Source organism: Lemur catta, chromosome 8 (assembly GCF_020740605.2).
Source record: "Lemur catta isolate mLemCat1 chromosome 8, mLemCat1.pri, whole genome shotgun sequence".
NCBI lineage: Eukaryota > Metazoa > Chordata > Mammalia > Primates > Lemuridae > Lemur > Lemur catta.
In genome coordinates this window covers 43,446,416-43,462,893 of record NC_059135.1, presented here as the reverse complement: position 1 = coordinate 43,462,893, position 16,478 = coordinate 43,446,416, and the positions used below count along the sequence as shown (strand labels likewise).

At 33.4% G+C, this 16,478-nt stretch overlaps 1 protein-coding gene across 1 annotated transcript in view; it reads left to right on the top strand.

Annotated features, from left to right (window-relative positions):
• The window catches only part of ZNF804A (zinc finger protein 804A), a 272,430-nt gene extending 256,603 nt beyond the window's left edge, over positions 1-15,827 (top strand). Inside the window, exons 3-4 of the mRNA XM_045559580.1 lie at positions 9,919-10,049; positions 12,125-15,827. Of these exons, the coding sequence (XP_045415536.1) occupies positions 9,919-10,049; positions 12,125-15,365 (3,372 nt within the window). The 3' untranslated portion in view covers positions 15,366-15,827. The remainder of the gene's footprint in view (positions 1-9,918; positions 10,050-12,124) is intronic.
• Positions 15,828-16,478: the final 651 nt, after the last annotated feature.

Here is a 16,478-nt window from a genome sequence, read left to right as displayed (position 1 = left end):
ATTTTTAAAATTGGATTTTTTGCCTTTATGTTCCTGTATTGTGCTTACTTGACCCTTACAAGATATATTATTTGCAAACAATTCTCCAGTTCCTTAGGTTGACTTTTCCCTTGATTTTGTCCTTTGATGCACAAAGTTGTTCAATTTTGATCAAGTTCCATTTTGTCTATGTTTTTCTTCTGTTGCTCATGCTTTTGGTGTTGTATACAAGAAACCATTGTCAAATCTGAGGTCATGAAGGTTTAGCTCTATAATTTCCTCTCAGTTTTATAGATTTGGCTTTTATATTTAGCCTTTGGATCTATTTTGAGCTGAGTCTTTTGAATGGTGTGAAGTATGTGTCCAATATCATTCTTTTGCAAACTTAGGTTTAATTGTCTTCCAAAATGTGCTCTGATATAGTTTTTTATACCTCCTTCTTTATGTAGTCATTGTTATAAATTACATTTTTTACATTGTGTGTGCAGTGACATAGATTTATAATTACTGGACTGTACATTTGTCTTTTAAATCACTTAGAAATAAAAGAAGAGTTATAAAAAATAAAATTGTAGTGTCTGTTATATTTACCTATGTAGTTAACTTTGCCAGTGTAATTTATTTCTTTGTATGCCTTCAAGTTATTCTCTAGTGTCCTTTAATATCAGCCTGGAGAGCTTCCTTTTGCATTTCTTGTAGGGCAAGTCTACTAGCAACAACTCCCTCAGCATTTGTGTATTTGGGAATGTCATAATTATCCATTCATTTAGGGAGGAAAATTTTGTCAGATATAGTATTCTTGGTTGGCAATTTGTTTCTCTTTGTCCAGGGAGGAGGTTGAGGCGAGGGTAAATTAAAGTCTCACAAAACTCTCCTACCATATTTGTCATCTTTTTCTTGTTTCAGTAATCACTTTGTTGCTGTAAACTTTTAACTGCTTTTCAGATTTCTGACAAAGTTGATTCTGACAATTTTGGTTGTTTTTACAATGTTTTAGTGGAGAAACATGCCCTTAAAATTCCCTACTCTGCCATTTCCACTGAGGTCACTCTGTAATAGTCTCTACACATTTGAAAAGATGCCTAATGTGGCTGTGTGGGTCTAGATTCCCAGCATCACATTCCTGGACAGCTTCCTCTGACCATCTTTTAAATGTGGCCAAGGCTCATTTCTGGGCTCATGGATTCCTCCCCATCAGATTCCCCAGGCTGATTTGATCCCAAGTGCTCAAGTATCACCTTCACATGCACTCTTCTGGCTCTTTGGTTGCCTGTGTTAGACTGTCTACATTCTCCCAAGTTGTGAAACAGAACTTCAAACAGCTTCTGACATGCAAGTTGGCATGCTCATCAAACCCAGCTGTGGTCTCAGTGCCTAGAGGGCACAGCTCACCTTGGCCTGGCTCATTCTGCCACACATGCATTTTTCAATGATTTCTCATTAGATTCACTTAGAAGGATACAGGCCAGTATCTCACATCCTTTTCAGTAGCAGTCCTTGTGTTCCCACAGCAATTCTGGGTCTCTCTTTTTCTTTTTTTGACATTCCAAATTACAATTTAGTTGCAAAGAGATGGCATCACCTGAGTAGATGTGGAAGTCTCTATGGCTTCGCAGCCACATTTCACAAATAGGAACTAATATCTCTTGAAAGAGGCTTTATGGGTTTAACTTCCACAGTTCTGGCAAGAGACAAACCTAGTTTGCACTTAGGGAAGTCCTAGTCTTTCCTGCTTCACATACTCCTCAGTCCAAATGCAATATGCAGTTGTTTGCAATCAAAAGAAAAGTTCCCTAATAGCACAATTCATATTCCACCTTTATCTGCAATCATATCCAAAGTTTCCCAATAGCACAATTAATATTCCACCTTTATTAGATGTTTAAGATACAGAGATGTAAAGTTATACCAAGTTTAAATTCCTCCACAAAGAAGGAGAAAACATTTGCTATCCTCTTAGTCACAATTTATTATATGTTAAGTGATAAATCATTTGTAACTATATATACATAGACATTTTTGAAAGAGAAAAACATAAGATTGAAAAGATATATTTATATTTGCATAGTACAATAATGCATTTCCCACAGACCACTGCTACTACTGGGTCTATATATTATTTTCCTATTATACCAAAGAAAAGATTAAAATGTTAACCAATCCACATAGATTTCATGCTCTAAAAAAATCACATATATCAAAATTTACCAGATAGATTTTGTACATTTTATTGGATATATTGATTTACTTCCAAATGTTCATAGAGTTGGAAATATTTGGAACAATCTAGTTATTTTTAGGCCATATATATGAACATGATTGGAAGAACCACATATTAGTAATTTTTTTTTTTATTGAGACAGAGTTCAATGGCATCATCATAGCTCCCTGCAACCTCAAACTCCTGGGCTCAAGAAATTCTCCTGCCTGAGTTTCCCAAGTAGCTGGGACTACAGGCACGTGCCACCATATCCAGCTAATTTTTCTATTTTTTGTAGAGATGGGGGTCTTGTTCTTGCTCAGACTGGTCTCAAACTCCTGGCCTCAAGTGATCCTTCTGGCTTGGCTTCCCAGAGTACTAGCATTACAGGAATGTGACACTGTGCCCAGCCAGTAATTTTTGTTTCAGTTTTAAAATATATCTCATTTTTGTATTTCAAATTGAAATTTAAGAAACTCTTATCTAAGTAAAGCATGCTAGTAAGAAAAATAATGGAAAAATACCATGTAGTGGGAAATAAAAGTAAAATTATTCTGATTTTACTTTACAAAGAGAAATATGATTAAGATCTTGTATATTTTCTGGCATTTTTACTCTATTTCTATAGATACAGATACTTTTGACTATATTTGAAACTGTTGACATTTTTTAAAAATAACATTGTAATCCAAGAATATTCCAAATATTTGACAACTCTTAACATTATAGATAATAGCTGCATAGTATATCATTATAAAGGGTGAGCCATAACTCTTAATCATTCTTCAATTACTTGCCATTCAAGTTGTTCATGTATTTTTTTTTAAATAATACTGTCAATATCTCTTACACTTGAGTTTCCATTACTCTCACTGTGCTCCCAAAGATTTTTGTTAGCAAATTTTCAAAGCCTGCTATTGTGTGAAGAAGTTAATCACTGCCATCCTGTGCAAATTCAATTTGACAAGCATTCATGAGCACTTACAATGCATAAGACACTTCTGATCCAGCACTTAAGAAAATGAACTGAATGGTCAGAAAATCAGTTTTAGACATCACACACACCAATTGCAAAGACTTTTATATTAGAACTAGAATGAGATTTTGTCCACAAAGAGAAACTTGAGTTAATGAAATCTAAAGAATGAGAGGCCTTGGGGAAAGATATTGTTCAGATCTGATATGCCATTAAGAGATTAGATGCTTTTAAAGCTGCCATGAGAAAAGTCCAAATGATACACATTCATGATAGTAATGGGAAAAGAAATTTTAAAAGGAATCCTCCACAGCTTCACTCAGCATAATGCCATTGATTAAATAATGACTAAAAGGAAATTACACATTAAAGTGTGATACCATCCGCTAGAATATCTTAACCTTCTCTGAAGAAATATATTTGCTAACACTCTAATAGAATTCACTTCATAGTGTTGTTCAAGAGAGTTAAATTGGTTCAGGAAATAGAGATGGTGATTGAGTTGTAATTCTTTGATGATACTACTTCTCTATAAGGTAAAAAACATACTTACATTTTTCAATAGCCATTAAAAATAGTTCTTGATGGAAACAACTCTCTGGAATTCAAATGAAGTTTTAAGCCTGTGAAAATAGTAATAGTGGTTAATATATTAACTTAATAAGAAATATGAAGCCAGGAACAGAAATATTGGAACAAAAGTGTAATGAATTTACTTGTAGTAGGAAAACTATTTAACAAGGTAATTACTATAATTATTGTAAATATATACTTTATATATATTACTAACTAACTTCAACTTAAAAGATGACATTGGAAAAACAGCCCTTAGAATATAAAAACTGAAAGGAACTTTACACATCAGAGAAGATGGAGGTATAAGAATATAAACAGAATTATCCAGGGACACATCTAGTAAGTTAATATATAAGTTAAGATTACATTCAACTGTCAATAAGAAAAAACTCAACAAAGTTGGCTTTTCTTTTTCAAACTACATAATCTTTTCAATGCTGATGATGTAATTCAAAGATGCTATTAGGGACTGGGAATCTTTTTTATTTCTGCTCTGCTTCAATTGATAAAATGAGGCTCACCTATGCTGTGGAGGGTAATCTACTTTATTCAAAGTGTGCAGATTTAAACATAAATCCTATCTAAAAAATATCCTCACAGTGATATTTAGTCTGATATTTGACCAAATATCTGTGTACCATGGCCTAGTGAAGTTGACACATACAATTAAGAATCACAAGTTCACCTGTTATAAATTTAGCATCCATATACACCTCCTTAAGCCATACTTAATCTCCAAATAAACACAATAACAAGGTCACACTCTGTCTAACATGATACAACTATCCTGTATACAATCAAAAACATACTAGCCCTTTCCCAGAAGAGGATGCAGTCACTGGGTGATGTTCACTCTTCTTAATAACTTTAACTCGAATACTATGATGAGAATACAGATTAGCCAGCACCTTGACTGAGAAAAATACACACATACTGACCCACGGAAACTAGCAGATAATAAATGTGTGTTGTTTAAGCTGTTAAATTTGTGGTAATTTTTTACACAGAAATTTAAAAAATTAACACAACTTCCTTAAGCACTCTATTTGAAATTGCTATCCCTTCCCTTGCCACATGCCCTGTGGCCAGCTCTGCCTTGTTTCATCCAGAGTACTTTTCAGTATCTATTATGCCATACAACTAATATATTCATATGTTTTAGTGTCTGTTTCTCTCAACTGTGATGAAAAATTCATTTAAAAAAGCAGATTTTTTCCCCTCATTTGTCACAGATATACCAACTGTGCTCAGAATAGCAACTGACAAATAGAGGGCACTCAGGGAAAGAGAAATGAATATATGCATCACAACCAAATCAGCCAGACCTGAAGAGTTAGACAGTTTGAATAACACATAAGAGAATCAATGTAGAACACAAATCACAGGACATGTTCCAGGAAATCCTGATTCCAGGCCTGGATCTACCACTTGCATTTAACTCTGGAACAAGTCTGTAAAATTTGCTTAGCTTCAGTTTTATCATTTCTAAATATGGAAAATAATGCAAGCCTTGTCTACTTGTATATTTATTTTCAGAATCAAAAAATGTAATGTATATAATATTGCTTAATACGTTTTAAGGAACGATATCAATTCTAAACTAAGAATACAGATGGCTAATATGAATGTAAGAATATTTCAGCCTTCCTAATAAACAAATGAATTATAGGCAAACATTAATGATATAGCACATATTGATTATCACAACTTGGATATGGTATATACTCTCATACAATGTTGGAAGAAGTGTACAGATGGTGTAAAGTAATGGATATCTGTTTGGAAAAGATCAAAACGCTCAAAAAGAACACATGCATATCTTTTATTTCAGCAGTTTCTGCTTGCAGGAGTCTATTTTTTAGATGTAGTTGGATAGGTGTACAAAATATAGGTATAAGAATATTTATGAAAGTTTGCTTTGCAATTGTAAAACAATATAGTTGACCTGAATGTTAAAGCACAGATGAATAATCTGACACACAGGTTTTTTTTTTATTTTAATTTTCTCTTGTTGGCCTCTCTCTCTCTTCCTCCCCGCCCCTTCTTCTCCCTCTCCCTTTCATCTTCTCTCCCTCTATCCTCTCTTTTCTTTCTCTCCTACTTTTCACACTGATTAAAGCTTTGCCAATCTCTCAATTTCATCCACTAATCCACTAACCTGAGGCCAGGATCATCATAACACTCCCAATTTCATGGGTTTTCCTGAGAAGATATCTGAGAATTAATGCTGGTTTGACCTACGTTGCCCTGTTGACATTTTGGTTCTTTATAGAACTACTAGAAGTAAATCAGCTAGAAAGTATACTAGGCCCTTTGAGAAGATATCATAACCAAAGAATATTGATCTTTGTGCTTTACCATTTGCTATTTGCACATTTTCAGAGCATATATTGAATTATACACCGTTGTACTTTATAATGTTTTAATAGATTAGCTATACCACATCTTTCCACAAATTACTTTTAATAGTTTTTTAATTTTCTAACCCTTGCTGACTCCCATTGCTGTTTTGGCATTTATTGCTAAACATTTCTTTTGAGTGATTCCTCAGCAAATTGTTGAGGAAGTTTTTCAAATATCATTGATAGTTCCATAAGCCTTACAGATATGTTTTGTATATTTATTTGTGTGAAACTTAAGTTTTATTATTTTCATTTGGAATTCTTGGAAGATTACAGTTATGTGTCACTTAATAACTGGGGTACATTCTGAGAAATGTGTCATTAGGCAATTATGTCATTGTGCAGACATAATTATACAAATTTGTTGACGGTGTAGCTTGGTATGCACCTAGACTGTAAGGTAGAGCCTATTGCTCCTCAGCTACAAACCTGTACAACATGTTACTGTACTGAATCCTGCAGGCAATTGTAACACAATGGTAAGTGTTTGTGTGTCTAAACATAGAAAAGGCAATGCATTCCACTACAATATTATGCTGACTACCATACTACTAGACAATAGGAATTTTTCAGCTCCATTATAATTTTATGAGACCACAGTCATATATGTGATCCATTGTTGACTAAAATGTTATCTACTGAGCATGAAAATACTTGGTTCCTATTATTTACCTTTCAAAATTACCCTACAAGATTTAAAATATGATGTGGAACTTCATTTTTGCTGCAGAAAAATTCAAGAAAAGATAGTAAAACTGGTAAATTCTAGCCACAAAACTCTACCAAATACTTGGCAAAGTCTCTAAGTTCTGTAGTTGAACATTATCAAAATATTAGATGAGCTCATTTACCTTGATATCAGGAAGTCCATCACTAAGAGAAGCATGTATACATAGAAAATCAAGATTAGTAGGAACACTTGGATGTAGCTTGGTGCTTCTGGACAACCTCTACAATATTGAGACATTTATATATTAAATATTCACAGTTCTCTAAATCAGTATTTTGGGGTTGATTACAGTCATGTCAATCAGTCACTTATATCACAAATAACATAACAGTATTGGCATTTAATAATTGACTGACTCCTTGATATTCAACTATTATGTCAGTGAAACTGGATTGATTCAAATCATAATGGCTAATTTGAAACAGTAAATGGTGAAAGTCCTGGCTTTTCACATACTTTATTTAGAAAAGAAGCTTTGCTTTTCATTAGAAGCACTGTACTTTTTATCTTACTAGTGAAATCTAAACCCTATTATTACATAAATCTTATTTATTATAATGTATATATGTGTATATATAATATATAATAGAAATGAACTTTTATGCTAAAGATTTTATTAAAAATAATAAAGTTTATCTTTCTTGTTTCCTGCCTGCAGCTTCCCAAAAGAGCTAATAAGAAACAACTTATCTGTACTTGTTAAAATGAAAATACTTATAAATAATGAGCAAAAATACTTTAATGATTAGCTCTTTCTTTAGTGTTAAAACGTTTTTTTTGTTTTATTTCACTTGGTACTTTAATTCTTTTACATATTTACTTCAGAAAACTTAGGTTCTATTTCCTTTCAAATTCTCATTTAGCATCCTCCTTCTAGCATCCAAACCAGTTACCTCTCTTGATTGAATTTCTCTTTCTCCCAAGAGCAGGCAGTATTTCTCAGTGAAGGAGATATGATAGAAACATATGATAGACAGGGTCCCCCATGATTTGGCTATACCCTATAATTATCGATTCTCATCATTTCCACACTCACACCATGCTCTAGCCATAATTCTCTACATGCATATTATAGAATACACAATCTCCTATTTCTGTTTGTAGAAAATGGATTATGTTCCCTGATATGTCCTCTCATCCCCAATATCCAATCCTTCTTCTTCTGGGTAACTCTTTGTTTCCTTTAAGAGATGTAGAACAGATGTCACTTTCCCCAAGTAGCCATCCTTGGGATTCTTTGGGCATCCCGTCTGTCCTTATATGGCACTGTAAGAATACCTCAACCAGTGACCGCTGTTATCTCCTCCTGTGTATGTTCTCTCCTTATTTCTTCAAAATGCACATAAACACCCACACACATACACTCACAGACTCACACACATGTACACACTATGAAAATAAAAACATTTTCTTTAATTTAAAAAAATCCCAGGCATTTAACAATGATTATTACTAGTGCTTAATAATTGTCTGTTGAATGAATATTAATGTTACTTTAAGTTTTTAAGAAATAGAAATGACCAAGACTATGTATACCTAAAATTTAGGAGTAAAACTTTATTATCTATTATACTGTAATTCTATACCTGTTTTTAAGATAATTAAATAATTTAATGCATATTATAAAATTATAGCTACTTTTAATAGTCATATCAAAGTAGTGATATTAAAATCTTACTTTCTATGAGATATTGATACTCTTTAGACATTTCTGACATGGTCTATCTTTTGTCTAAATTCTACTTTGAAAAAACTCTGTACAAATATGTCAATGCAAATGAGAACTCTCAAGATATCTGTGTATAATTTTTTAAAATAACCTAGAATAATCACACAGCTATAGATAGAGATATATAGGTATATATACATACAAATACATCTTCTATAAATTCCATCAATTAAAATATTAGAGATAATTTGAAGCTTAACTTATGTAAATGTTATATGCAATTTAAGCTACACGATGCTATGTAGATGAAATTAAGATCTACACTCTTGGGTCACCAGGAGTCTAATGTTACTTAATCAGGATAACTAACTTTTTTTTATATAGATGGAAAATTTCTAATGTGGAGAATCTGAGTGATTCATGTAATAATTAAACAAACACTTATTGAGTGAGCATCTTATATACCAGTCATTACTCTAATCTCTTGGTGTAAATTAGCATATTTGTATAAGGCATTTATTAAAACTTTATTTAATCATTTTGTTAAATGTGACTAGTATATGTCTCATTCTCTTATAATCATCTTCTAAAATTCTGACATATCACAATTACATAGCAACATGAACCATCAGAAAAAAATACTACTTTAATCATTTTTAATAACTATACACTGCCTTCGTGAAAGACCATAGTGAAAATATTTGGGACAAGTGTCCACTTTGGTGTCTCTTAAGTCATACCACATATATGGCTACTTATCATTTCTATTCCAGTTGACAAACTCTTTTTCTGGCTATCAACCCAGAAAATAAACCCCTTTTACAGATTAAAAATAATGTCCAATGTAGTAAAATTTACAAAATAATACTAATTTCTTCCAAGATCTTGAATTGTTTGGGAAATGTGTCTGATACTTATAAAAGGCATTGTTTTAAATCACATCAGTAGAGATCATTTGCCCTATGGATTAATATAAGACATTTACTGTTAGAAAATATGAAAAGGACCAGATAACTTTCTAATATAGAATACATCAAAATATAAGGGGATTTATCATAAACAAATGAAATACATAAGCAAGTTGAATTTGTTTGAAAATTAGGGGTTTATAAGACTCTAACACTTTATAGCCATGATGAAAAACTTAGCAGGCCAACAATCAATAAGAAAAGATGAAAGTTTCAATTTCAATTTACCTAGGGCATAGATATAAGTTTTACTATAATGTAATAATAATATGGCATTTTCAGAAGCCAACGTGCAAGAAAATGCTTTTGTTGGAAGTGGATTGTCATGAATGTTGTGTTTTCCTTGTGATGATGTATTGGAAAATTTCAACAATGATAAAATTTTAATATTGGTCATTTTTTATATTTTTTTCAATAGAGGCTCAAAGAACTGAAACAAAGGGAATTTGCTCGAAATGTAGCATCTAAATCCAGGAAAGATGAAAGAAAACAGGAAAAGGCACTCCAACGCCTGCACAAGCTGGCTGAGCTAAGAAAGGAAACTGTATGGTGAGTGTGCAATGAAATGTTAAGTGTTCTTAAAACATGACCAAAAAAAGAGGGAGGGAGGATTAGAAATAAAGGGCACAAATCTGTTTATTTCTGTACCAAGAATAAGGCACACACGTTTTCATGGCCTTCCATAGCTGTAAACAGTAATTTGAATTTGAATTTTATGCAAACACCTGTTTAATGCACATTTCAATAAAAAGCCAAAATTACTATAATTTTAGTTAATAAAAAAAATAAATTTTACATTATGTTGCTATTTAAGCTATCTTAGTTGAAAGCTATCCCATCTCTTGGTGAAATTCAAAACATTTGACTGAAGAAAAGAGCAAGGTACTACATCATGATCCTTCTTACAAAAGGAGTTTTAAGAGACTTACTTTTCTAAATGAAAATTTGGGTAACTTTCATTTAAAAGTCTCTTTAAGATAAAAAAGATTAAGAAGATCCTATGCATTTGAGAAGCACATCAAAATTAGTTTCACTGTGAATAAACTATAACCGGACTGTTAAAAGTTCACACTTCTTAAACTTTGACCTGCTTCTAACAGTGAGCAAATGTTGATGTGAACAGTGTTGTAATTCAGATTTTACAATTCAAAGCAGGGCAACATGATTAAAAGAATATCGTCTTTAAAGTGTCCTTTGTTTCCCCAATAAATAAGACCTCTCTTATTATTTATAACAAATCTATTTTATAGCAAATCTGTTTTATACTATGTAGTATTACAGCATATGTTGTTATATCAAAAGATTGCTAGGGATGCCAAATTTGGAAAATCCAAAGTAAAATTTTTATGCATTCATATGGAACTGTTAGAAAGAAATATAACTGCTATTCAGTTATACTGACCAGATATGTTTACTTTGTGTGGTTATAAATGAAAAATTACACAAGTGTAAGTATACACTATAGAAATCATGGGACCTATGTAATTTAATGCTCTATAAGTAGCATTTATAAATGTAAATTATAACATATTAAGTGAACTAAAGTGTACAATGAGATATGTACAAAAAAGCAATACTGCTTATCTAAATTATTGTCCTCAGTATAGAGCACATATTTCACATAATATATTTAGGCACACACACACACAATTTTCCCATTAGTTCCAGGTTTCTAAAGCTATGCAAATAGGAAGTCGTGCTGTTACTTGGTAGTAGATAAAGGAAATAGAACAGTAAATCGTGTTAGCTGTTAGATAAATAAAAATTCAACTAAATTTTTTTGTCCATTTATAACTTCTAAAAATCTGAACTTTTAGAATAGCATGCAAATTTATACATATATGATACTGTTAGCAGAGGGATAAGATTTAGGGATTTCTTACATTTATGTGATTTTCATTACAGTTTGTTTAATAAGAACTCACTATTCATGGTGTGCTATAATGCCAGATAAATCACATCTTAAGTAAATAGTCTTATCCTGCATGGACTGTATATTATAATATAATTTATAACTTCAGGATAATTTTAAATATTGAGACTAGCAATTTCCAAAGACTCAATACTCTCATCAAGCTATTCCTTTCTCTTAGTTACCCTTGCATTGCAGCATACCGTTTGGGCTTTGGCAGACTCCTAGTGAATGTGGGTTGAATTGAACTGTTAAACCAAATTCCCTGCTTTTCTGAAGTAATGAGTAAGGGCTTTTTTTTTTTTTTCTTTTTCCAACTTCCATCATAGTTATCATATAGCATCAATGATATTAAGTATTCCTGAATTAAAATAATTTTACCTTAGAGAATTTTACAGCACTCCAAATTTCATCGAAGAGGCCACAGGGGTAGAAAATCTTGGTTAGGAATCACTGGTTGAGAGCATAGGAATATCTTAGAGATTGCTGTTAATAGCTATAAAAGTAACTGCAAGACAATACCTCCAAGTTATCCCAAAAATAACCAATAAGTAAATGATATTGCAGAAGACAATTGCACCATATGAAAGTAATTCTCTTACAAAGATTTCAAAATTTGAAAAAAATATATTTTAATGACTTTTCTAAGATGTATTTTTCTACTTTTCGTGAAAAGTGCTCTATTTAACCCATATTTTATTTCTTTTCGTAGTGCTCCTGGAAGTGGCCCCATGTTCAAGTCAACAACTGTTACTGTGAGAGAAAATTGTAATGAAATTTCCCAAAAAGTTGTTGTGGATTCAGTTAATAACCAGCAAGATTTCAAATATACTTTGATTCATAGTGAAGAGAATACTAAAGATGTTACTACTGTTGCTGTAGATCCAGAAAGCGCAAATAATTACACAGAAAAAAATAACTCACTTGGGGATCAAGCCCAGGGAATTCACAGACACAAAATCGGCTTTTCTTTTGCATTTCCAAAGAAAGCATCCGTGAAGCTAGAATCCTCAGCTGCAGCCTTCTCTGAATACAATGACGATGCCTCTGTGGAAAAAGGATTTAGCAGAAAAAGTAGATTTGTCCCCAGTGCTTGTCATCTTCAACTATCTTCACCAACAGATGTGCTTTTGAGTTCTGAGGAGAAAACTAACTCTTTTCATCCACCAGAGGCAATGTACACTGGCAAAGAAACTGCTCAAACTCAAGAGATAAAAGAAGTCTCTAGTGAAAAGGATACATTGCTATTATCTTCATTTTGCCAGCTTCAACTCCCTTTATCTTCTGATGCAGACAATTGCCAAAATTCAGTCCCAGTAGCAGATCAAATACCACTGGAAGTTATTGTTAATGAAGACACACCCATGAATGGTAACAGTTCTGAGTTGTTAGGAAATAAATCCATAGTTCTTGATATGTCTACTGATTGTATAGCTGCCCAAGCTACCACAGAGGAAAATGTTAAGAATAATGAAACATCTACCATTAAAGTTGAAAATAAAAACAGTCCAGAGACATTGGCCCTTTCAAATACTGAAGAGGATAATATAACGTTACATAAAAAACCAGATTTATATAAAAGGCAATGCAAGCCATTTGTACCTGTACTTAACAAACATGGATCAACAGTTCTTCAGTGGCCATCAGAAATGCTGGTTTACACAGCTACTGAACCATCAATTTCCTATAGCTGCAATCCTCTATGTTTTGACTTCAAGTCCACTAAAGTAAATAGTAATCTAAATAAAAATAAGCTGCCCTTAAAAGATCTTTACTCTCAGCAGAAGGAAGAAGACATTTGCAAGAGACCAGTTTCAGATTGCAAGGATGTGCCTATTTCAAGACTCCCTGACTATGAAATTGGAGGTAGCAGAAATGAGTACACCCAAGTCACTCCTCTTTTGGCTGATGATATTCTCTCCAATAGTTGTGATTCTGGAAAAAATGAAAATATGGGTCAGAAGTATAAAAATAGTTCCTGTAGGATCAGAAAAACAGAAAAGTACAATTTTACTAAAACTCAAATAAAACAGCACACTTTAGATGAGAAATACAACAAAATAAAGTTGAAAGATACTCATGAATACTGGTTCCATAAAAGCAGAAGAAAGAAAAAGAGAAGAAAGATATGTCAGCATCATCGTGGGCAGAAAACCAAAGAATCAGAGACTCACAGCAAAATGGAAACAGAGAATAGTTACACTGACACAACTGGGAAAAACCTACTGGTACCAATTTCAGGAAAGCAGAGTTTAGCTGCAGAGCAATTATTAGACTCACATCAGTTACCTGATAAAAGGCCCAAAGCAGCACCCATCTCCATAAGTGAAAATGAAGAAATATATGAAACCCAGAATACCGAATACAATAATAACAATGCTATCAGTTCTAAAAACCACTGTAAAAAGAACACACTACTTTTAAATGGACAATCAAATCCAACAATGATACATTCTGGGAAACATAATTTAACATACTCCAGAACTTACTGTTGTTGGAAAGCCAAAATGTCGAGCTGTAGCCAGCATCACAGATGCTTAGTTTTTCAAAATGACATGAAATGCCTGAGTCAGAATCAGGCTGTTAAAAGAGGTTACAATTCTCTCATGAACGAATCAGAAAGATTCCGTCGAAAACGTAGACAACATTCATATTCTTATTCTTCGGATGAAAGTTTGAATCAACAGAATTATTTACCAGAAGAATCTTTGAGGCCACCAAGTACTTCAGTTACTCCCTGTAAGCCTAAAAAGAAACGAAGAAGAAAAAGAAGCAGATTTTACACTGAATTTGAAAATTTAGAACACAAAGAAAACACAGATTATCCCATGAAAGGAAATTCTCCCTTAAATCACTTGGATAGGTTAACAAGTGAAGACAAAAAAGAAGAAACAAAACCTCAAGAAGTTGCAAATGTCAAAAGCAACTCGGAACAAACCGATCACGTGAAAAACAAACCGACTTTGCACCCTACAGATCCTCTTCCTCCTGAAACCAATGGTGAAACTGAGCATTTAGGAATGGAGGTTGCATCTGGTGAATTGTCAGAGCTTTCCAATGATCCCAGCACATCTGTCTATGTAGCTAGTGCCCCAGCAAAAGAAGTAATTGACAATACCTTGCCCGAACACAAAGAAAGAAGTGAGAATATAAATCTTAATGAAAAGCATATGCCTTTCAAGGTGCCTAATATCGAAAGGAACTTTAGACAGTCACCGCCTAAGTCATACCTTTGCCATTATGAACTGGCTGAGGCCCTTCCACAAGGAAAGATGAATGAGGTATCAACTGAGTGGCTGCGTTATAATTCAGGAATCCTTAACGCACAACCACCATTGCCATTCAAGGAAGCACATGTCAGTGGTCATACCTTTGTAACAACTGAGCAGATCCTGGCTCCATTAGCTTTACCAGAACAAACATTACTGATCCCACTAGAAAACCATGACAAATTCAAAAATCTACCATGTGAGGTCTACCACCACATCATACAGCCGAACATGCTGGCCAACAAGGTCAAATTGACCTTTCCTCCAGCTGCCCTTCCACCCCCCAGCACTCCTCTGCAGCCTTTGCCTTTGCAGCAGCCCTTATGTTCTACCTCTGTCACCACCATCCATCACACTGTTTTGCAGCAGCATGCTGCAGCTGCTGCAGCTGCCGCCGCAGCCACAGCTGCAGGAACCTTTAAAGTGCTTCAGCCACATCAACAGTTCCTTTCCCAAGTCCCAGCTCTCACCAGAACATCTTTACCTCAGATTTCAGTCGGACCAGTAGGACCGAGGCTGTGTCCTGGGAACCAGCCGCCTTTTGTTGCTCCTCCTCAGATGCCAATCATTCCAGCTTCTGTTCTTCATCCCAGCCATCTGGCTTTCCCACCTTTACCCCATGCGCTCTTCCCTTCACTGCTCTCCCCACACCCTGCTGTCATCCCTCTGCAACCCCTCTTCTAGTCATCACCATAACAGGGAAAGAAAATACCCATGTGAAAACTATTGCTATATACGTAAGTGTTCATCTAAGTGGGTAACTGGCTCTTTAACTGGTGGAAGTAAACTGGCCAAAATATGGCCTCCTTGATTTGAAATCATTTACTGTAAGTGTAACGATGCAAATAAACTCGTAAGGTTCTTATATATAATATTATTAAAGCACTGAATAGTTTGAATATCAATACAATATATGCTGTATATTAAAATGATGTCTTAAGACTATGTATAATGTACATAAAATATATTTATAGTACTATAATTTATGTTGTAAAGTATGCTCTTTGATTTTTTTTTAATTTTTGTGTATTCGCACCTATTTAATGTTTAGACAAAGCTGATGGCACTATGTTTTGTACCATGTTCCTTGAAACTGTAAATTCAGTGAAATATATCTCTTGCAATAAATTTTTGTTAACTATTTAAGTAAATCAACTTTTTGTTTTTAGTTGGTTTTCAGTGTTAAAGAAATATATGGTAACAGTAGGTATTGGATTTATATTGTTTGTTCCATCCACTGGCATCTTCAAACCTCCAAGGTCCATGAAAAATATCTTTGGACTTCTGTCAATACTTAAACTATGATATCATCTTTCAGAACTAGGATAACAAAGGGTCCATTTTTTTGTTTTGTTTTGTTTTTTCCTATTTGTTCTAATGTTGCTTATACCCAGAGTTCACTACATTTCCTGAAAAATTGACCCTCTCTTTAGACAATAAACCATGAAAATTCATGTTAAAATAATAGTATTTGTGTGGGTGATAACTCAAAAATATGCGAAGAATGTAGTATTCCCTCAGGAACTCTAAAACAGGACTTGTAGACAAGAAATGGCAAATAACCAATAGAAGCGCTTATTACATTTTTGTATGGCAAAATTTTCAAATTGTGCTTATTTTCAATTGTTTCAGGAAATATAAATATATGAGGATATTGGCATGAATTAAAGAATAGGTTTAACTTTAATAAATCACGGTCTGTTATATAATATCTTGGGATGAATGGCAAAAACACAATCTGTATCTGGATATATTCCTCATTGAGAATTCAGAAGTTGGATGGAGAGTAAATAAAGA